This window comes from Dipodomys merriami, unplaced genomic scaffold (genome assembly GCF_024711535.1).
Source record: "Dipodomys merriami isolate MVZ:Mamm:240054 unplaced genomic scaffold, mDipMer1.0.p SCAF_59, whole genome shotgun sequence".
NCBI lineage: Eukaryota > Metazoa > Chordata > Mammalia > Rodentia > Heteromyidae > Dipodomys > Dipodomys merriami.
Genome location: NW_027206168.1, coordinates 6,311,564 through 6,333,452, shown reverse-complemented (window position 1 = coordinate 6,333,452; position 21,889 = coordinate 6,311,564). Strand labels below are relative to the sequence as shown.

Below are 21,889 nucleotides of genomic sequence, written 5' to 3'. Positions count from 1 at the left end.
AGGGCCCGCTGGTGAGTGAGCCTGGATCCCTTACTGACTACTCATGAGAAGAGTGTGCATATCCTGTCGCTGATGGACACTGGGGGCTCACACTTGCTTATCCTAGCTCCTCGGGTGGCTGAGATCTGAGGATCCAGGTTGGAATCCAGCCACAGCAGGAAATTCAAATGACTCTGATGTCCAATTAGCTAGCAAAAAGCCAGAGGTGGAGGCATGGCTCAAGTGATACTCCCGGGTGTTCTCTCTCGCTCTACTCCCCATCCCCCTCCCTACAGAGTAGGACTAGGAGAGGGGAGCACATACTTGCAGAGACTGGCAGGGACTTTACCATCTGTCTCCTCTCTGGGGTCTTTTAACAGGTGCAAGAAATTCCAGGCGAAGGTCTCAGGTCTCCGGTCTCGCTGGGGAGGCGAGTACGTGTATGTGAGAACCAGATGCCGCTGAGGCTGCGCTCGTGGGGACCTGAACGGTGCAGATCTCCACTCCAACAGGACCCATGCCCCTACCCACGCTTTACCCCTCTGCTGTGATCCTCAAAGTCCGCTTGAGGGCCTGAGCCTTCTTCCGGTGAGGGCTCGGAGCTCTCCACGCCCACCGCGGGTCACTTCTCGGCACCCTTGGAGAGGAGCGGGGGGGGGGGGGAGGGGGGACGGGGGGGCGAACTCCATCTCCGCCTCCTTGGCCGCGCACGTCCCGCTCGGTCCCTGCAGGTCTTCAGGGGCCGGGAGGTCCCGGGTTAGGAGGGGATCCCAGGCCCGGTTGGGTCCCGGGCCGGGCTGGGTCCCGCCCCCGAGGCCACGCCCCCCCGCGCGGCGCCCAGTCCTGGGACGAGCGGGCTCGCCCCGCCCCGCACCCGCCCCTCCGGCCGCCCCTCGGGCTAAGCCGGGCGGCGGGGGGGCCAGGGGAGGCACTGAGTGGTGGATCTCGGATTCTCTCCCTCCGTCCTGCTGCCGGCTCTGCGCTCGGTGCGCCCTGCTTGGCCATGGAGCCTACCCCGGATGCCGAGGAGGCGCGCGGCGTGCGCGAGGCCCTGGGCCGCTACGAGGCGGCGCTGGAGGGCGCGGTGCGCGCGCTGCACGAGGACATGCAGGGGCTGCAGCGCGGCGTGGAGCGGCGCGTGGCCGAGGCGCTGCGCCTGGCCGCGCCCCTGGCGCGCACCGTGGCCGAGCTGCAGCGGGACAACCAGCGGCTGCAGGCGCAGCTCGAGCGCTTGACGCGCCAGGTGGAGGCGCTGGGCTTGGCGACCGGGCTGTCTCCCGCGCCCGGCACTTCCAGCCCCCCGCCCGCGTCCGGGGCTCCGGATCGCGCACCTCGTCTGGGCACCGCCCGCTTCGCCAGCCACGCCACCTTCTCGCTGTCCGGCCGCAGTCAGGTAAGTCCTGGGGCAGCGCGGCCCGTCGGGGCGAATGCGGTTGCGCGGACACTGAGGAGGGTAGGTCGATGCCCGGGCGCCCCACCGCCCCGTGTGCGTGCGTGCGTGCGTGCGTGCGTGCGCTCGCTGCGGTTCTCTGGAACCGGGATTGTGCCTCCACCTGCTGCTGGGATTCGGTAAAGGGGTCCCACTACTAAAGTGTCAGACAAGGCAGGAGAAGCAACTTCATAGCCAGCCCTTCCCTTCCCTGCACCTGTCTCTCACCCCCTTCCCGCATTTGTTTTGGAGCTGGGTCCTGTGTGCTGAGTAGAACATCTTCTTTTCCCTTGTCCATGACAGTAAGAGCTTGGAGGCTGAGCTCTGTATTCGGCCTGGGGCCTCGTCCACATGTTGGACTGGGTTAGCACCCCCTCCAACCCCAGCCAACCTCTCCATCTTCATTCCGATACCCAACATTGCTGCTTCACCGAGGCCTGACCGTTCAAGTTATAGATTAACTGGGATTGAGAACTCAAGCCCCTGTGTGTGAATGGGGGTGGGGGTAGGGGTGGGGGTGGGGTGGGTTAAGGGATGTAGTCTGGTTGAGGGTGCAGAGCAGCTGCTTTCGGGAACTGACATTCCAGGGGGGCAAATCCTTTACCGCGAAGGGAGAGAGAGGAACTGGCCGCAGCTAGTGTCTAGATTTCTGGGGTCAGTGGCTGGCCAGAGGCTGGTGTGGACCAGTCTGAGCATGGGCCTCCTTTGGTGTGTTAGGGCCTGGTTAGAATGCTTCCGTGGTGTGTGCATGTCAGGGGGATGGACCCTCCTGACCAGCCATGTGCTCTGAGACGGGAAGTCTGCACCACTGACCCCCTTACTGAGGTGGCCTAGTGAGGATTGAGATGGCCCCAGGCTGAGCAACGCCAACACTTTGGGTAGATGTTATGTTGGGTAGATGTTGTGTTCCAAACCAAGAAGACACTTTCTGAGTGGATAACCAAGGAGGGCTTGTGCTGGAGGCCCAGGGCTTAGTGCTGTAAGTTTGTGCAGCTTCAGAATAACCATAAATTAGAACTAGCAAGGGCGGAGCCTGCAGGCCTGGGAGTGGAGGCTGAGTTTAAAGGCTGCCTGGCTGCTTTTGTCCTGGGTGCCGAACCCCTGGGACACCCAGGACTCCTTGTAACATGTCGGGAAACACACTGACATGTGTCCCATGAGTGTGAGAGTCTATATGCTTCTGGTGTAAAATTGCCACTGTGAGCTCATACGTGCTTAATAAGCAGTGTCATGGGTTTCTGAAGTTTTATTTTAAACACATTTGCTTCTTGTTTGCTCAGGGAAACAGCTGTCTGAGCTCTTAAGAAAAATAATCTCAGAATTGTACACACACACACACACACACACACACACACACTCCTTTCCAGTTGTGGCTTTGCTTTTTTTTTTTCAGTGGGAATTTGCCATTATTCATCCAGGCTGAGGGAAGGGGCAGGGTGCCATCCTCAGCGATGACTGGATGGGCAGAGTATGAATAGAGGTGAGCTATTTAGTTGTGATGGACCAAGTAGGAAAGAAGGGTCTGAACTAGAGCTGTGTGTGTGATGAGGCAGTCTGGACAGGGGATTTAGAGGATGCTGGCAGGGACTTTGGCCATGAGAATGGAGGCAGAGAGAAGAACCATGCCCTGGGGCATCATTGGATTACAGTCAGGTCAGGTTAGGCCTGTCTTCGGGGACCGCGAGATAGCCAGGTGAAGTTGTCCCAGACAGGTGGATTCTTGGGTCAAGGGGTCTAGAGAGTGGTCGGAGCTGGAGGTGAGGGGTTGTTTGAGCACAGCTATCAGCCCAGGTTATAGACAAGGTGTGGTCTTGAGCATAATTACTGAGAAGGAGCCCTGGACAGAGGCAGGAGAGTTCAAAAGAAACAAAAACCAGGCCAAAGAACTTTCAGGGCTGAAGAGAATCCAGAGAGCCCATTAAGAAATCCAGAGTGGGGGAACTTCTGGAAGAACAGATTGGGGATAGCAGCCTGTTGGGACCAAGGATAGAGGCCCAGCGTGGGGGTAGGCTGAGTATTTCAGAAAGGCCCCAGAAGTGTTAATAGCCAAGCATAGTCAAGAGTTGTGGGTAAGGGGTAGACCAGAGGCTGTGCTACCCTTGAGCCCTAGCTCCCTGGGCCTGGGGCAGCTCCCATGTGCTTGACCCCACAAGCCTTAGTCTGTCTACCCTCACAGGAGTGCCACCACATGCTCCGAGCTGTCTTCTGCTGGTGTGAGGGCCCCTGTGAGCCCTGGGCATGATCCAGCTCCTGTGCTGTGACCAGCAAGTGGCCTGTGATCAGGATTAGTCACAAACCAGGAATCAGGGCTTCTGGGCCAAACTGGCCAGAAACAAAGCTGGGTGCTGGAATACTGGTTGTCTGTGGCATGGATCTGGATGTAAGGGTCTCATCGTGTGGCCACAAGCGGGTGGTTTGTGGTTAGTTCTGGTGGAAGCTGGTGTTCTTCCTGTCCTGGAGCTGGGTAGACCTCAGCATATAAATGTGCCCTGATCTCCATGCAGATGGGCTGGATCAAGCAAGCCACTTCTGAATACACAAACCTTGAACTTGCTGTAGCAGGGTTCAACATGGGCCTAGATGGCAGAGAGGATGTTCAGGGGAGCCAGGGAGGGAGGAGGACAGAGAAGAGGGAGGAGAATAATTGGGGAAGACTCCCAGCAGGAGGCCTGAGTTACTGAAGTAGACAAACAGGTGGTTTTTCAGAGGCATCTCCTTTTAGCTAGGCCTGGATTTCTTTGGATCTAAACCAAGGGAGCTTGGCCTACGCCTGTTGGGCCTCATATACAGAGCAGACTGGGTACTTTGTGTCCAATTGACCTGGTTAATGAAAGCATCCAGAACCATTGCTGGTGTCTGGCCTGGAGGAGGGAGGAGGGGAACCAAAGTGGGCTGGGCACCGGCCCGGAGTGGAGTGGAGGGCAGACACCCCAGGTCAGGTCCAGCCTCAGGACTAAGAGCCTGGCCCAGAATTGTTCCCTGGAAATGTTATCCTAGGCTAAGCTAAAGCTGCTGGGTCCCCGTGGCCAGGCAGCACAATCCTTCAGGAGCCACTGCCAGGAGCCAGTGTCAGAGGCCTGACCATGAGAGAAACCAGACTCTGCTTATCTGCCTGCCTTTCCCAGAGGCAGTGTGATAAGGGAGTTGGATCCTGTGGGGAGAAGCTTGGATGAAGGCCTTAAAGCTGTGATGTGAGTGGAGACTAGCTGGGCAGCCGTGTCAAGCATTAAAGGAGGGAGGTTTGGCCCACGTGGGCTCTGGGGAGCACACACATGGACAAAAGTCCCAAGACATTCTTCCGTAGCCCACAAAAATATTTGCAAGTTCCCTCAGGGAGAGGGTCCCACCTGCCTGAGTCCCTGAAATCAGACTTCTCTCATCCCCCAATTTTGCCTCCCTCCTTCCCCATTAATTCCCAGACCTGGCTCCCTTACAGGCCTGCTGTCCCTTCCTACAACACAGAAGTGGGACATTTGGACTTCAGCTCTGTCCCTCACCTTCAGGGCTGTATGGTGATTTCTCCTTCCTGAGTCCCATCTGATGGCTAGGCTAGGCTAGGCTATCCCACCACACAAAGATAATGGCCCTCTGGGGAGCATGCCAGAGGTTCCCCCTAGAGTGAACCTAGGACTGGGACCATTGCTTACTTAGCCTTTGGTTTCAGGACTCTGTGTTATTTGAAGACCCCCCCCCCCCCGCACCAGGTTTCATGCTTGTTCCTCCCTGCCAGGGACTGGAGGGTGACCTCAGAATAGTCTCTTGACCTGAGGCATGGGCACAGCCCCTTCCCCATGTGAGAAGAGGTTGGACTCAGCTCCACACCCAAGTGGCTGCTGCTGCTCTTCTTCCTGCCTCACCTGAGACCCCTTAGCAGGAAGCGAGCTAATGCAGAGGTGCAGAACTTCCTTCCCACCTGCCCCTCTGCTCCCAGAGAGCACCATGGGAGAGGCGGGGCCTTCAGCATGTAGTGACAAGCATGTGGGGGGACCCCTCACTGACACTTACATTCCTGGGAAAAAAATGATTTCAACACCGGTCTGTACCTCTGAGGCCCCTGCCTGGACCTGTGGAACCTGTTGGGCCAGCGTGGGATGGGTGAGGGGGACATGGAGACCCCAGAGAAGAGAGGCCCAGGTGACACCAGGAGCTGGGGTTCTGCCTGGACTGACTGGTTTTCCTCTGGCTTGGGCTTCAGACCTCTAGGGGAGTCCTCCCAGGGAGCACAGGAGACACCTTACCTTTATGCAGGGGTCCTGTAGTCTTGAGAGTGGGCGGGCCTGTTTGTTCTCCTCCACCCTCCTGAAGTTGAAGGACTGCCCTGGCCCTGTCTTCTGTCACCTCCCCAGGGTTCCACCCTGTGGATGGGTCCTCCTCTCTGCCTGGCACTGTGGGCTTTCTAGCTGGAGAAACCCTTGAGACCCCTTTTCTGGCTTCCCTCCCATGGCCAGCATGAGGGCAGCTGGAGAAGTGTCTGCAGTCCAGGCTGCTGGCTCCTTCCCCTGTTTCTCCAGCACGCCTCTAGTTCTGTTTTTACATCCATTGCCAGTGACCTCTTCTTGGCTAAACACAATGGACATGTCTTCCATCCCATCTTGACCACCTCATCCCTGACCTTACACCACCTTTGGACATGTTGATGTTCCTGCTTCCCTCCCTGGTGTTCTCTCTTGCTGTGTTTCTCCCTATCTTGTTGGCTGCTGCTGCTGCTGCTGCTGACTCCTTGTGTATGCCCATCCCGCTTCCTGAGATAGCAGGGCGCCCTGGCCCCTGATCCATGCTGAGGGCTTTCAGGAGTCTATGAGAGCTGGGACTGTTTGCACCAGCTTTCCTTTGTACTCATGCTTACATAGCTAGCTACCTCCTCAGTCTCATCTAAAATGGGAATCCTTGTTTCTCCCCCAAGCCTCAGTATTCTTTCCAGTATTCTTTGCCAGTCATTCACACCCCAAGCCTCAGTATTCTTTCCCCTGCTCTGTTTGTTCACCCTTTTATCCAGATTCCTTTTCCCTCAAAGCTCTGGAGTCCTTGCCCTTGGCCCTTCCACATCCATTCACCATATCCCCTCCCCACTTCTCCACCAGGGCCTATGGAGTTGATTTGCCACCTGATCTCCTCCTTTCACACAACTCTGGCCAGCATTTGAAGAGTGTGTCTAACACACACCATAGGCTCCTTGTCTAAGGTCAAGTTCCAGTACTCCAGGCCAGCAGTGTGGGCTGCAGGATCATCCAGCTCACAATGTTTGAGCCGTGATGGCTTTGCTTTGGTGACCCTCAGTCACCCTCTGGGACTGGCTCACTCTGTATGTGGCTCAGGCAGCCCTGCTTCTGGGTGCCTTCCCTGCCCTTCTGAACTGAAGTCTGCCTTAAGCATCCTCATGCTAGTCTGGTACCCACTGTGCTACCCACTGGCCTGATTCCCCCTGATGCAGGCTGCAAGAGGACCTGAGCCACCTGATACTGGAGATAAACTGTTGTCTGGGAAGCTAGGAGACCAGGAAAATATTCTGGAGATGCCTGGGGGAGGGACACAGCTGGCCCTTCAAGCCACTCACCGTGGCCTGTTACCAAAGTCTGGTTAGGATCTGCCTCTGGCCCCTCTTGCCAGACTGACCACTCCTCCCAGTCCCTGCTCTGAGCCCTCTGCCTCTTTGGGAGGAGGCAGAACCCAGGGAGAGGAAGGCTTGCCCTCTGGCCATTATCCTGGCTGTTTTCACTGGACATCGCTGGCTGCGTATGTCTCCCCTGAACCCCAGGTTCCATCCGAGAGAGGGTTCTGATGAGTTTAGTAGATACTCAGATAGCACTTTCCTAACTTTCTGTGGTTCTCAGACTCAGAGGGGACAGGAGGTGGCTCCATCAACCCTGCAATCCCAGGAGATCCCAGCTCCCACCTTGGTCTTTGTTCTCTCTGCTTGCCTCCTGCTGGCCCCCACCTCTTGCTGTACCCCTGGTGGGATGCAGGGGTGGCAGGAATGCAACCAGACCCCTGTACTCTGTGGAATCTTGTATTCTTGTATTTAGGACAAAGTTTCTGCTCTTGTGGGGGCAGCCCTGCCTACAGGGAGGAGCAAGGGCCATAGTCCCCTGACCTGTTGTCTGGCTCAACCTGCAAAAAGGAATGGAATCACCTAACTCACTGCTGCAGTCAGAGCCCCATTCTCATCTCTGTCCTTGGCTTTATTGGGCTCTGGGATGAACTCAGTAAAGGTGTTTGTCCATCAGATTGCCCATCTACTAGATGGGTTCCATTTCAGCTTGCTCCTCACCTTGGCTAGCACTATACTTCCTGGAGCTGTGTCCTGCCAACACTAGGAGGGGCTTTAGGAAGTGGTTTTGAGGTGGGCCCATGATGTCTCTACAGAGTGTGGATCATGAAGAAATTGGTGAGCCAGAGGCAAGACGAGTGTCAGATTCCTGCATTATGGAGAATGGACACCAGCCAACCGCAGGTAGGGGCCGAGGGAGGCATCTGGGTACTTTTGGGAGTCAGGGCCTTGCTGGGCCAAGCATCCTTAGGCTGGGGTGGGGCTTGAGGCTCAGCCCAATAGGCAAAGTGGCTGCCAGGGAGCCATTTCATTCAACGTATAGAGCTTTCCAAACACAGCGGGAAGTGAGAGATCTGGGGTAGTTGTGAGCTTCCTGGTTTCTAGAGGAAAGCAAGCAATTGTCTAGGGCAGGGAGGCAGGTAGAGTGCACAGTAAACCAGTATTTATTGAGCTGGCTACTGGGGAGGTTTGAGAAGAATCAGTGTTGGTTAGAATAGCAAGACATCCCTAGTAAGGCAGGTCAGGGAGGCTGGGCTGGTCAGGAAGGCCGGGGTGGTGAGGGATGCCTTTCCTGAAGAGGTGGGAGGAGGAGGCTCAGAGACAAGGAGACTTCTGGGGGTTCTGAGGCCCCTGTGGCTTCCCCAGCTGACCTTCCCCATGGGTCATACGTTCCAGGCCCAGGCGAGGGACCTCCAGAGTCTGCCCAGACCTCAGCACCAGAGTCACCCAGGCCTCGTCCAGTGAGCCTCTCCTTACGGCTGCCTCACCAGCCAGTCATGGCTGTCACCCGTGTCTCTGAGAAGTTCTCTGGGGAGACGTCCGCTGCAGCTCTGTCACCCACTTCTGCTGCCACCCTAGGTTTCAGCCCCAGTCCCAGCGAGGTCACCGCCCTCTGGATCCCCAGTCCCACTGGTAGGAGCAGGAGAGGGTGGGCTGGGGGGCTGGAAGGGGACTCAGAAACTCAGGTCAGGTCCCTCCTCACCTCTGCCATCTGTCTGTCATGTCAAAAGGGACCTGCGCTTTCCAGAGATGTCATGAATTGCATCACCTGTGGGGATGGTCATGGGGACTTCCTGCCCTGCAGCACCCCTCAGGGCTGATGTGGGCTTGCTCTTCCTCCCTGCTTCCTGCCACAGGCTGAGCAGGTGCCTGGAGAAGCCTGGGCGGGGTGGGGGGGTGCTTGGAAAGCCCGTGGGGGCTCTCTGTAATGCAGGCTCAGTGGTTAGAGGCAGTGTTTGCTGGTCACACAGCATTGGAGGCCCTGGGCTCTGTACCCTCAAGGGCAGCATGGAAGGAGGACAGCTAAAGGGACTGTTGTGATGGCATCACTCAATTTCCCCATTCCACTTTCTCATCGTCACTTTACCAAGGCAGGGCCAGCTTAGCCCAGCTTCTTGCTGGTCCACAGAGGGAGGCTGGGTAAATGAGGTAGGGCCAGGTCAAAGGAAGGGAGGCTGAGGCCAGCCCCGTGTGAGAAGCCAAGTGTGTTCTTTCTGATCTCCTTTCATCCAGCAGAGAAGAATTCCTCTTTCACACGGTCGTTGTCAAGCTCTGGGTATGGGGCAGTGACAGCTGGCAAGCACAAGGACAGGTGAGTCACTGGCCTCTTTGCCCCAGCTGGGAGCCAGGGGCTGGGCCCCCCCTGCTGGGAGCTCTGTGTGCTGACTCTCCTGGGTGGGTGTTCTGCAGAGCCAGCGCAGCTCTTGGCAGGTAGGGTGTGAGTCACTGGAGCAGTAAAGTGGCTGGGGGGTTCTGGAAGGGGGTTGTTTGGAGAAGCATGGCTGCAGTTTGACTTCTCTGTGGACAAAGGTTGGGGGTGTGTTTGGTCAGGTTCAGCCTTCATGGGAGGCGGGCAGGTAGAGGCACCTTCTCCCTTACTCTTCCTCTCTGCTTCCTGCCACGGGCTGAGCAGGTGCCTGAGAAGCCTGGAGGGAGAGGGGGCTCTGGGAAAGCCCATGGGGGCTCTCTGTAGTGCTGATCGCCTTTGGGATTGTGGGTGTCCTGCTTCCACAGGACTGCTAGACTCACTGGGAGTGGGGGTAGGTGGCAACCTTAGCATTTTTTCCCCTTTAATAATAAAAGGATAATTGTCACTTCTTGGAAGATTGTTCTAGGGGGAGAACAAAAGGGGTCTTATCTCATGGTGGTGGGGGAGGAGGGCTTGGTCCTGATGGTTGGTGGGGTACACCTCCTGCTTGAGAGGGTTTCCCTTATCCTCTCCAGGTATCGATACCTTCAAGGGCTGCTTATTCTCAGAGTGAGGGGCCCACTCTCCCTCCCAGTTGAGCCTGCTGGCCAGGCCTGCTGCAAATAGTGGCTCTGTTCAGAAAACCTGCCAAGCAAGTTGGGGCCTGGAGCGGGTGGGCTTGCTGGCTGCCCACTGCTCCACTCTCTCAGTGTCATGGTGCAGAATGCCTGCCTTGCTCATGTTCAGTGCTGGGTTCAGCTCCCATAGAGGAGCTAGTAATAGTCATTTCGATGTCTGTGTATCTGACTCGGTGCTTCTCTCCTCTCCCCAGCCCTCCGTTGGTGACACCACCCCAGTCACCCCCATCCCCGCAGCCACCAGCCATAACTCAGACCCTTCGCTCAGGGGAGCGTCGTCGCGAGCTGGTGAGGTCTCAGACGCTGCCCCGCACCTCAGGAGCGCAGGCCCGGAAGGCACTGTTTGAAAAGTGGGAGCAGGAAACAGCTAGCAAGTATGGACACCTGCTCCCAGACCACATAGGGACCAGGGGGGAGTGGTCTGGTGGTATTGCATCTCAAAGTTGAACCCTACTGTCCCCCCTGGTGGGGGGTGTCCCCAAGATCAGATCTCAAGGCCGGGGCTGTTTTACAGGGTGGGCTGGGGACTAGAGAGCCTCAGTGGTTGGGAAGAGAGGGCCATGGGGCTAGAAGCCAGGCCAGGCCTGGTGAGGCCCTCCTCCCCCATTCAGAAGCACCCAGGATTTCTGCACCCCCAGTGGTCACAAGTAACTGCTATGCCTGAATTCCTCAGGGTGCGTTGCTCCTTTCTTTTCTGGGCAAGATTGGGGTTGGAGTTTCTGGCTGAGGGTGGGTTGGCCTAACTATGGGGCTGGACTTGTCTGGGGACTGAAGAGGTGGCATAGGGGACCCAGGATCCACGGGCCACTGCTGTGCTCTGTTAGCGATGGCCTTCCTGGCCCACTGGTGCCTATTTACCTAGTTTTCCCATCAGAGCCCAGTATTGGTGCCTGCTGTGCAGAGTGTGGGTCATGCTTCTATGATCATGATGATGGCTGATAACCAGTCCCTACTTGGCTTTAGTAAGGGAGTCAGACCCAGGAAGTCCCCACTGACCCAACAATTTGACCTTGGCTATCAGGAAGTATCCTTGGGCCCTATGAGGAGATTGGGAAGGAGAGTGGGATGAAAGAAGGGGGGGTCTAGGCAGAGGAGAGGGGATTGAGACCATTCCGCTCAAGTCCCGTCTTGGAATTATCCAGCAACCCCTGCTTCCCACTGTGGGCCAAACATGGGGGTGCTGGACAGCTGGAGGAGGCAGAAGGTCCTGCCAGATGCCATCTGAGGAGCTGTACAGCCGGTGCTATGCACTGATCCAGTATCTCCCTGGTGAGCAGACCAGAGGTATAGCAGCATGCCCCCTTTTGGCACTCACAGCATGCCTGCTTTCTCTCCACAGGGGCAAAGGGGAGACCCGAGCCAAGCTGAAGCGGTCACAGAGCTTTGGCGTGGCCAGTGCCAGCAGCATCAAGCAGATCCTGCTTGAGTGGTGTCGCAGCAAGACTCTGGGCTACCAGGTGAGCCCTGGCCCAGGCAGACAAGGCCCTGCCCCTTTCTTGGCTACCTGGCTAGGCAAGAGCTGGTGTAGGCTGGAGGGAAGGACAGGAGCCAGAGAAGTAGTGTCATTGGAGCACAGGTCCCTAGTCATCTGCAGCATAACCTTAGAAATACTCAGAATTACCTGGGCACTCACTGGTGGCTCACCCCTGTAATCTTAGCTACTCAGGAGGCTAAGACAGGATCATGGTTTGAAGCCAGCCTGGGCAGAGAAATCTATGAGACTCTTATTGCTGACTAACCAGCAAAAAAGCCAGAAGTGGAGGTGTGGCTCATGTGGTAGAGTGCCAGCCTTGAGTGGAAAAGCCAACTGAGAGCTTGAGGCCCTGAACTCAAGCCCTAGTACCTGTGAATGAATACACACACATACACACACACACACACACACACACACACACACACACACACACACACACACAGAAAATTCAGAATTTGGATCTTGGGATCTATATGCAGACTCATCTTAGTGGGTAGGGTCTGGTTGCTGAGCAAGGCCGATGGCAGGTCTTGAGGAAGAGCTGGGAGAATCTACCTGCCTTGTGGGGTTGAATTGGATGGGAGGAGCAGGGGGGTTGGAGTTCCATCCCACTGACCTTCTTCCTCCTGCTTGCAGCATGTGGACCTGCAAAACTTCTCCTCCAGCTGGAGTGATGGGATGGCCTTCTGCGCCCTGGTGCACTCTTTCTTCCCCGATGCCTTCGATTATAATTCCCTGAGTCCCACGCAGCGTCAGAAGAACTTTGAGCTGGCCTTTACCATGGCTGAGTGAGTAGAGCAGGCCCTGCAACCTACCAGCCTTAGCCTCAACTGGGAGCAAAACTCTGCCCCAGATGGGGGTCTGCGGAAGTGCTCAAGGACCTGAGGCCTTCAGGTCTGTTTTCTCCTTACACAGGTAAAAGATCAGGCCTGGCGATGGATTTGCCCAGGGTCACACAGCAGCCTCAGCCTTGCCTACCCACTTCATTCCATTCCTGGCCCAACTGCTTAGCCCCAGCCTCCTTCTCCAGGCCCCGAGCTGAGCCAGAGAGGGAATTGAGCCAGCTTGGCTCATAACCTGTGCTTGTTACTGGAAGCTCATCTGGAGCCAAAGGGACGTACTCTCTGGGGCAGCAGAGCTTGTTCTGGGGACAGAATCAACTCTCTCCCTCTGAGCAACTTGGCCTGGGGTTTTGGAGCCTCGGCCCTCTTGTTTTGTTGTCTCGGCTGATGCATTCAGACTCTCAGCCCCTTTGGGGTCATAGACCTCCTTGTATACTTTATAAGCCTTCTCTTTCTTGGCTGCTTGGGCTAAGTTGTCATCTTGATAGCAGAAACAGCTTTGGATGAGTGTGTTACGCAACAAGCCAGACGGTGATGGAGTCGTGCCAAGTGTCGCAGCGTGATGTGGGGCGAGGGTGGCCCACAGGAGGAGGCCCAGCTGCTCGAAACCCAGGCATGGCCATCGTCCAAAATCAAACTGTTAGAATGTGTAGGGTTGGGGCTCCCACATAGGCTGCCCAAGACCCATCCCAGCTGGGGAGGGTGATGCTTGGCTTAGAGTTCTTCACTTCGGAGTCACTGCCAACTCATCATCTTGACCACCTTGGTCACTCTCAGCCCTGGACCCAGCTGGGTTGTGGCAGGGAGAGGGACACCCTGGGTCACAGGGTGGGGACTCCACGCCCCAGCTTGCAGGGAGAACAAGAGCCATCTCGGACTGTGCTTTCCCAGCAAGAGGTTGGAGTTCACAGAAGCCTCCAGACTTTTAAGCAGATGTTTCTTTGATTTTCAACCTGGGGGTGGCGAGGGGGTGGGGGTGGGGTTGGTCCATGGCCTTGCCTCCTCCTCTGCAGAGCAAACAGCAGGGTAAAAACCTTGGCCCTGCCTCCCTGTGGCCTGAGCCTGTTTCCAGCAGGGAGGGAGGCGGGCGTGAAGGGGCCTCCACAAAGTGTTCTGGGGTTTTTTTGCTGACTCGGGAGGGTAGGAGGGTGGGAGGGTAAGGAAGGGTGTCTGAGGCAGGCCTGTGTGGGGAGCTTGTTCAGAGCCGGGGACATGCCTCTGTTGATGAGTCATCTGTGAGATTACTGCTCAGGTACGTGAGGGAGCCGAGGGAGTCGAGGGAGCGGGCGGCCTCCAGGCCTGGGGGCCTCTTGGGAAAACAGCCTCTTGGATCTCCTAGTTTCTTGGAGACTGGATAGAAAAGATTTAAGAAAGCTCAGGAACACCTGCTTAAGGACATTGGCTGGGAGTGTTTGAGGTTTGCCAGCAACATCTGGGTAGTCACACAGGACTGTTGAAACCATCAAGAAGAGCTCTGCGGCTGAAAACAGAATGAAGAAAGGCAGGTTTTTGTTTCGTTTTGTTTTGTGGGTCATGGGGCTTGAACTCGGGGCCCGGCCACTGTCCCTGAGCTTTTTTCCTCAAGGCTAGTGCTCTACCACTTGGAACCACAGCGCCAATTCCAGTTTTCTGGTGGTTCATTGGACGTAAGAGTCTCACAGACTTTCCTGCCTCTCTGGCTTTGAACCCCGATCCTCAGATCTCAGCCACCTGGGTAGTTAGGATTACAGTCGTGAGCTACTGGTGCCCCCACAGAAAGGCAGTTTTTTTGTTTGTTTGTTTTTTGGGTCCGGTCATGGGGCCTGAACTCTGGGCCTGGGCGCTGTCCCTCAGCTCTTCAGCTCAAGGCTAGCACTCTACCAGTTGAGCCACAGCGCCACTTCCAGCTTTTTTCTGTTTTGCTTATGTGGTGCTGAGGAATCAAACCCAGGGCCTCATGCATGCAAGGCAAGCACTCTACCACAGAGCCACCTTCCCAGCCCAGAAAGGCAGTTTTGAGAGCAGTTTTGTCAAGAGGGGTCTGGGGTCCTATCAAGCAAGACATGACTTTTAGAAGATAGGAAAACATGGTGTTCACAAACCATGCATCTGGAAGGAAATATTTCTAGAACTGTCTGTGAGCAAATGCCTTTGAGGCACAAAGATTCATTTGGAAGGAAAGTTGTGTGTGCTGCCCATCCCCATAGTTTCTGGGCTCAGAGATTCCTTGTGGCCTAATCTGTGTGAGTGATGTGGTGCTGACAGCAGGGTGAGCTTCCCTTGCGTGACAGGTGTTCAGCGCTTGGAACGAGACTGGACCAGTCCCTTTTATGGAAGGGGCTGAGTGGAGCGGGCGCCTGACCCTTGTGCATCTTTTTTCCCCCATCTCCAAGCAGAGCCGGAGCACAGGACGTGCGGCCCGAGGCTTCCCGCTTGCCCTGCCTGGAATGTGGCTTGCTCTCCGGTTACCCTCAGCAGAAGGGGCTCAAAGGCTATTTGTAGTGTCCATGTGTCTCTGTCTAAAACCAGACAGGAGGCAGCAGTCCGAGCTCTGGCATCCTGGACCACATTTAGAGCAAGCTTTAAAAAATAAAAATAACACCCTCCTCCCCTTCCTTCGTGTCCCTTATGGGCTAGCCCAGGGCAGCCAAAGATGACAAGACATGGGGAGCCTTTAGGGTTCACGACAGTAGGCTGTGTTACCCCTAGTTTTGGCTGTATGCTGGCATGGAAGTGATTTGTTCTTTTTGGTTTGGACTTTTTCATGTAGTTTGAAGTATTTAAAAACAAGCTTGGAAGTGGCGCTGTAGCTCAAGTGGTAGAGCGCTCACCTTGAGCTGAAGAGCTGAGGGACAACGCCCAGGCCCAGAGTTCAAGCCCCACGACCGACAAAAAAAAAAAAAAAATTATGGGCTGGGAAGGTGGCTCAGTGGTAGAGCGTGTTTGCTTTGCATGCCTGAGGCCCTGGGTTCAATTCCTCAGCACCACATACGCAAAAAAAAAAAAAAAGAAAGAAAAAAGCCGGAAGTGGTGCTGTGGCTCAAGTGGTAGAGTGCTAGCCTTGAGCATAAGAGCTGAGGGACAGTGCCCAGGCCCAGAGTTCAGGCCCCACAACTGGGACCAAAAATAAAATTAAAAAAAAAAAAAAAAAAACCAAGCTTGGAGCCAGGTGCTGGTGGCTCATGCCTGTAATCCTAGCTACTCAGGAGGCTGAAATTTGAGGACCGGGTTCAAAGCCAACCCAAGCAGGAACGTCCATGAAACTTATCTCCAGTAAACTGCCAGAAAACTGGAAGTTGCGTGGTGGCTCAAGTGGTAGAGTGCTAGTCTTGAATTGAAGAGCTGAGGGGCAGCGCCCAGGCCTAGAGTGCCAGGCCCACAACTGACAAAACAAATAAACAAAACAAGCTTGGATCATTTGTACAAAGACAGTTTTTAAAAAGTGTATATAGAAATTGAGAGCTCTACTGTTTTGGTAAAAGTTGATGGTGACATCTGAGTCTTGATGGGTCACACCTATAATCCTAGCAACTCAGGAAGCTGAGCTCTGAGTATCGACATTCAAAGTCAGCAGGGTGGAAAAGTCCCATTAACCAGCAAAAAGCCAAAGGTGAAGGTTTGTCTCAAGTGGTAGAGTGCCAGCCTTGAGTGAAAAAGACAAATGGGCATGCAGGCCTCTCACATTCAAGACCCAGTTACCCCCGCCCACCTCCACACACATACAGAGTCAGTGGTGACGATCACTTCTCTTGGATCCTGTTTGAGTTCTGTTTGGCCTGAGGAATCTTGTCATCCTTGTGGCTAGCACCAACATATCTCTGAGGGAATGCACTCTTTCTGCAGGAGCATGCTGGGCTGGAAGGCCAGTGCCCCTACAGGTCTATTGTGGACCGTGTAATGGCCTTCAAGTCTGGGACGTTGTTCTGTTTGGTGGAGCATTTGGACCCTCCCAGGGGAAGAAGTGGGTGATGATGGGAGGTTGTATATGTGTGAGGCTGTATATGTGTGAGGGGTAGGAGGGTGTAGCTGAGACAGGGTGGTCACATGCTGAGACACCCTTCTCAAGACCCCATATACTTCTGTTCAACTTCAGAATGACAGTGGGGGAGGGCAGGGGCAGATGCATTGCAATTCAGTGTCCTGATTGCCTGCTGGAAAGCCAGCATCTTGCCCTTGGATAGCTGGATGGCCGGTGGAGGGTGATGCCAGGGTGAGACCTTACTCTAATCTCTTTAAAAAAATTTATTGTTATTATAAAGGTGGACTCTTTTTTTTGTTCCTTCTCTTGTGTGTGTGTGTGCATGTGTGTGTGTGTGTGTGCACACGCCTGTGTGTGCATGCGTGTGCTTGAACTCAGGGCCTTACATTCTTGATTGTTTTTTTTTTTCTGTTGGCACTCTACCACTTGAGCCATCCTTCCACTTCCAGCTTTTTCCTGATGAATTGAAGCTCAGAGTCTTATAGAGTGTTCTAGCCAGGCTGGCTTCAAACCCTGATTGTCAGATCTCAGCCTCCTAACTAGCTAGAATTCTAGGTGAGAGTCATCAGCATCCACCGTGGAGAAAAGAAAAATTGACTCAGAACATTGTGGGACTGATAGGCAGAAAGTGCAAAAAGGCAAAAATGGTATGAGCAGCATAAAGAACAACTTTTGTCTTGGCCACAGCCTTCTTCAGAAGGGCTAGCATGGTCCTCAGGGCCTTTTAGAAACTTTTCCTTTGATCCAGTGGTGGGTGAACCAGGCTTTGAAGAAGGCTGGCTTCTGATCAGGGGGGTTAGACAGGGTACTGTTTGAGGTCTCTTCCAAAGCTGGGGTTCAGGAGTTCTAGGCTGTCAGCTGTGATGCCCAGGGCTTATGTGGAGCCTGTTCCCACACACCTGGGGTCCTCAAAAGAGAGGGTCTGGGAGTAGGGAGGAAGGGAGAGGAAGAGGTGCTCTCTCTGTGAGGTGGTATCAGATGGCAAGCAATGGTTCTGGAAGGTGAACTGGGGTGGCCACAAAGCACCTTTTGCGTGCCTGTCCTGTCACAGGGCTCACTTCCCCGACGCAGAGCCTTGGCTTGGCAGGTGCCAGAGAGAGAGGATGCCTGCTCACCAGCCAAGTGCACTCTTACCCATGGAGCCTCTGGGTTCCCTTACATAGCTGCCTGCCCCAGCCTTGGGGGCAGGAGTGGGGGACTGGATCCGGGACAGGTGTCTCCATTTCACATTGACATTTGGTTTCTGATAGGAGGCCTGGCATTTGCCCAGCACCACAGAGCAGGGCCCAGGGGTAATGTTACAGTCTTTGTCTCTGGAGCACACAGCCCGGGGAGCTGCCCCGTGCTGTGTCCTGGAAGAGAGGACAGTGTGGGTCATGTTGAACTGGCTGTGAGCTCCAGGGTGGGTAGGTCTGAGGTGGCTTGTCCCTCTGCTGGGCTCACTGGGGAACCAGGTGTGTAAGAACACATTGTGGCCGGGCGCTAGTGGCTCAGACCTGTATTCCTAGCTACTTAGGAGACGGAGATGTGAAGCTCACAGTTTGAAATCAGCTGGGCTAGAAAGTCTTTGACACTCTCATTTTCAATTAACTACCAAAAAGCCAGAAATGGAGCTGTGATTCAAGTGTTTAGAGCACTAGCCTTGAGCAAAAAAACAAAACAAAACAAAACAAAAAAAATCTGAGACAGTGCCCAGTCCCTGAGTTCAAGCTTTAGGATTGGCACATGTATACACAAACAAGAATGTATTTTGGGAGCCATAGCCTCCCAACAGACCCACTGGAAGAGAGAGCAAAGAAGCATTTCTCCATTTTATCTCCACTAACCACTGAAACACAGAAAAGTGGAGATGTAGCTCAAGTGATAGAATGCCAGCCTTGAGCTAAAAAGCAAAGGTAGAGTGTCCTGGCCCTGAGAATAAGCCCTGGTACCAACACACACACACACACACACACACACACACACACACACACACACACACACACACACACACACACACACACACACACACGCACACTCTCTCTCTCTCTCTCTCTCTCGATTTATTTAATATTTGGTGGTACCGAGGATTGAACACTTGCTATAATAGTCTTCTACCACTTGAGCTAAGTCCCCTCTTTTTTATTTTGTTTTGACACAGGGCCTCAGTATGTAGCCTAGACTAGCCTTGAAGTCACCAGTCTCCTACCTCTGCCTCCACAGTGCTAGGATGCAGGCCCTTAGGTTATTTATAACATCTAATACGATATAAGTGCCATGTGACTATTTGTCCTATTTTGTTTGGGGAATAAAGGGAAGAAAAGCAAGCATATCTGTTTGATGTAGGTGCAGTCGTTTTTTTTCCCCTTATTTTCTTTTTTGTCGGTTGTGGGGCTTGAACTCTGGGCCTGAGCACTGTCCTTCAGCTCTTCAGCTCAAGGCGAGCGCTCTACCACTTGAGCTACAGCGCCACTTCTGGTTTTCTGGCGGGTTTTATTGGAGATAAGAGTCTCACGGTCTTTCCTGCCCGGGCTGGCTTTGAACCGCGATCCTCAGATCTCAGCCTCCTGAGTAGCTAGGATTACAGGTGTGAGCCACCAGCGCCTGGCAAAAGAATATTTTCCTGTTTTGCTTCTGTATATCTGGCATATTTTTTTTTTTGTCCGTCGCGGGGCTTGAACTCTGGGCCTGGGCGCTGTCCCTCAGCTCTTCAGCTCAAGGCGAGCGCTCTACCACTTGAGCGCCACTTCCTCCCCTTATTTTCAACCCAAGTTTGAATCCATGGCTGTGGTCATAGAGGGCAGACTGTGTGTGTGTGTGTGTGTGTGTGTGTGTGTGTGTGTGTGTGTGTGTGTGTGTGTGTGTGTGTGTGTGTGTGTGTGTGTGTGTGTGTGTGTGTGTGTGTGTGTGTGTGTGTGTGTGTGTGTGTGTGTGTGTCCTGAGTCGTGATGAAAATTATCTGTCTTACTATATAGGTCACAGTATTAAAGTGTTTAAAAACACTGTTGCAGGAGGCAAATGGGTGAATTTATATTTTCCTTCAGTTTACATTTATTTTTATAGTTCATGCTCATTTCTGACATTCCAATACATATTCACATGCATTTAAAGTGTGTGTGTGTGTGAGTCTGAGTGTGCTAGTCCTGGGGCTTTAACTCAGGGCCTGGAGAACCCTAAGTGAAGAGTTCCTATATTTAAAGGGGAGCTTCACTAAACCTCACCTCTGTCCGGTGATGCCTGAGCATTTTTTCTTGTTCAAGGCTAACACTCTATTTGAGCTATGGCTCCACTTCTGGCTTTTTGGTGATTAATTGGAGATAAGAGTCTGAGAGATTTTTCCTGCTTCAGGTGGTTTCAGACTATGATCCTCAGATCTCAGCCTCTTGAGTAGCTTGGATTGCAGGTGTGAGCCACCGTGCCTGGCTTGTTTGCATTTAATCCACACTGATAGACAATGCCTCTGAAGGTTCTTGGGGTCTGGGGGGAAGTCATCTGAGCTCCCTGTTGGTGTGTACTGAACACTTCTGGCCCCAGGCTGAGTCCTACAGCTTGCTACCTCGAGTTCTGATGGACGCTTCTGTATTTCAGGAATCTGGCCAACTGTGAACGCCTCATTGAAGTGGAGGACATGATGGTGATGGGCCGTAAGCCAGACCCTATGTGTGTCTTCACCTACGTCCAGTCACTGTACAATCACCTGCGTCGCTTCGAGTGAAAGCCCAGGAGACTGTGAGGCTGCCGTACCCCCTCCCCCCCTGCCAGGATGGCCCTCCCCCAGGAAGAAGAGCTGCTGAGGGTCTGAGCTCACTGTGGATCCCAGGAGCCCCTCACACCAGCTGTGTTACTGATTAAAAGCCCCACTGATCTGAGCCGACAGTGCTGTCACAGCCAAGGGCTTGCAGGAAAAGGCAAAACTCCCAAAGAGAGACAACGGTGCTAAATAATGATCTTAAGGAAAAATGACGTTTGCCTGTGTCGATTCAGGAAAGCTAAGTTACTGTTTCCCTCTGGTGATTTGATACTTTGGCTTGACAGGGTTCCATTGATTACCAAGTATTGTTGTTGTTGTTTTTAATCAAAATGCCCTGCGCATTCTATGTCGTCACATTATTGTAGGCAGGTCCCTCTCCTCCTTCCCTCTGGGTCACAGCCAGGAAACAGACTGCTTCATCAGCAGAGGTGACAAGAAGAGCCAAGGCTGGGGAAGAAACAGTTGAATCACACCCAGGTCCTGGGCAGTGGATGACCTTCAAGACACCTCTATTCTGAGGGGACGTTGGAGAGGCTCTTGCCTAGGTCCTAAAGGGCTCCTGTCCTTCCCAGCGGTCCCACGAGCATTTAGATACACACAGGCTCTATGGAAGTTAACACTCTCTTGAAGTGAACCATAGAACTGAGACCGACCTTCCTTCCTTCCTTCCTTCTTTCTTTCTTTCTTTCTTTCTTTCTTTCTTTCTTTCTTTCTTTCTTTCTTTCTTTCTTTCTTTTTTCTTTCTCTTCTTTCTCTCTTTTTCTTTCTCTTCTTTCTTTCTCTCCCTTCCTTCCTTCTTTTCTTCCTTCATTCCCTCCTTCCCCCTCTCTTCCTGCCTTCCTTCCTTCCTTCCTCCCTCCCTCCTTCCCTCCCTTCCTTCCTTCCTTCCTTTTCTTCTCTTCCCTCTCTCCCTCCCTCTCTCCCTTTTTCTTTACTGTCCCTTTTTCTCTCAAGGCTAGTGCTCTACCACTTTACCTATAGCTCTGTTTTTAGCTTTAAAAAATTAATTGGAGATAAAAGTCTCACAGACTTTCCTACCCAGGCTGGCTTTGAACCACAATCTTCAGATCTCAGCCCTGAGTACCAAAGATTATAGGCATGAGCCACCAGTGCCTTGACTATGATGAGAGTTTCTTAGCCACATTGGGGGTGGGGGGGGTGGGGGGGATTTACTGCAGATATTTATAAAAAGTAATCCCAGAGGAATTGTTGACCTATCTGTACGTGTGTCAAACTTTGCTTGGGATTTGAAAATTTTGTTTGGGAGATAGGTGTTTCTTTTTTTTTGAAGAAAAGACTTTGCACATATCCAAATGAAGATCTACTCAAATCACATGTTAACTCTGTATTTAAACCACTTGCCTGGGAAGTTGAAAACTGACCCTTGTTTCCCGACTTGCCTGTCACCATGGTGTCCATGTTAAAGGACTGTGAACAGAAAATCTCTCCTTGTGGAAAAAGTGGCCTGAGATTTTGAAGTGGGTGTTGTTGTTCTTTTTTTTTTTTTTTTTTTTTTCATTTTTCTTCAGTGCTGGGAATAGAACCCAGGATCTTGTGAATGCTAGGCAAGCATTCTGCCATTAAGCTACCTATGTCCCAGATCCTTGGCTTGTCTTCTTGATGGAGGCTCAACGAGGAGCAGTGGTTTGATTTCTACTGGTGGTAGGATTTCAATAGAAATATCTTATTAGCTTATTCTTACCCAAGAATCATTTTATAATCAAATCTGATTTTAGCCATGATCTTCTAAAAATTGTCCCTTTAAGGAGCTAATGGATCATCATCTTAGGCAATGGATTGGAAGCATAGTGCCAGAGTGTCCTGGTGGAATTGCACACCTGCACCTTGTGTTGGATGCTGAGGGCAGAAGATTCATCCAGGGTT

General features: G+C 53.4%; 1 protein-coding gene across 2 annotated transcripts; it reads left to right on the top strand.

Moving 5' to 3' along the window:
• Nucleotides 1-982: 982 nt before the first annotated feature.
• On the top strand, nucleotides 983-21,148 carry Smtnl2 (smoothelin like 2). 2 transcript variants are annotated; one of them, XM_070001736.1, is made up of 8 exons: nucleotides 983-1,372; nucleotides 7,772-7,859; nucleotides 8,352-8,588; nucleotides 9,192-9,267; nucleotides 10,196-10,375; nucleotides 11,341-11,458; nucleotides 12,112-12,263; nucleotides 19,843-21,148. In XM_070001736.1, exons 1-8 carry the CDS (start codon nucleotides 983-985, stop codon nucleotides 19,967-19,969), a joined length of 1,368 nt encoding a protein of 455 aa, XP_069857837.1. In that variant the 3' UTR covers nucleotides 19,970-21,148. The 2 variants fall into 2 exon arrangements, with proteins under 2 accessions (XP_069857837.1, XP_069857836.1); XM_070001735.1 differs by having other exon boundaries at nucleotides 9,189-9,267.
• The last annotated feature ends 741 nt before the right edge of the window (nucleotides 21,149-21,889 follow it).

Coding starts and splice junctions, on each gene's coding strand:
- Smtnl2 (XM_070001735.1), top strand. CDS start 983: ATGGAGCCTACCCCGGATGCCGAGGAGGCGCGCGGCGTGCGCGAGGCC. Junction 9,268..10,195: donor GCTGGCAAGCACAAGGACAG/GTGAGTCACTGG, acceptor TCCTCTCCCCAG/CCCTCCGTTGGTGACACCAC. Junction 11,459..12,111: donor GCAAGACTCTGGGCTACCAG/GTGAGCCCTGGC, acceptor TCCTGCTTGCAG/CATGTGGACCTGCAAAACTT.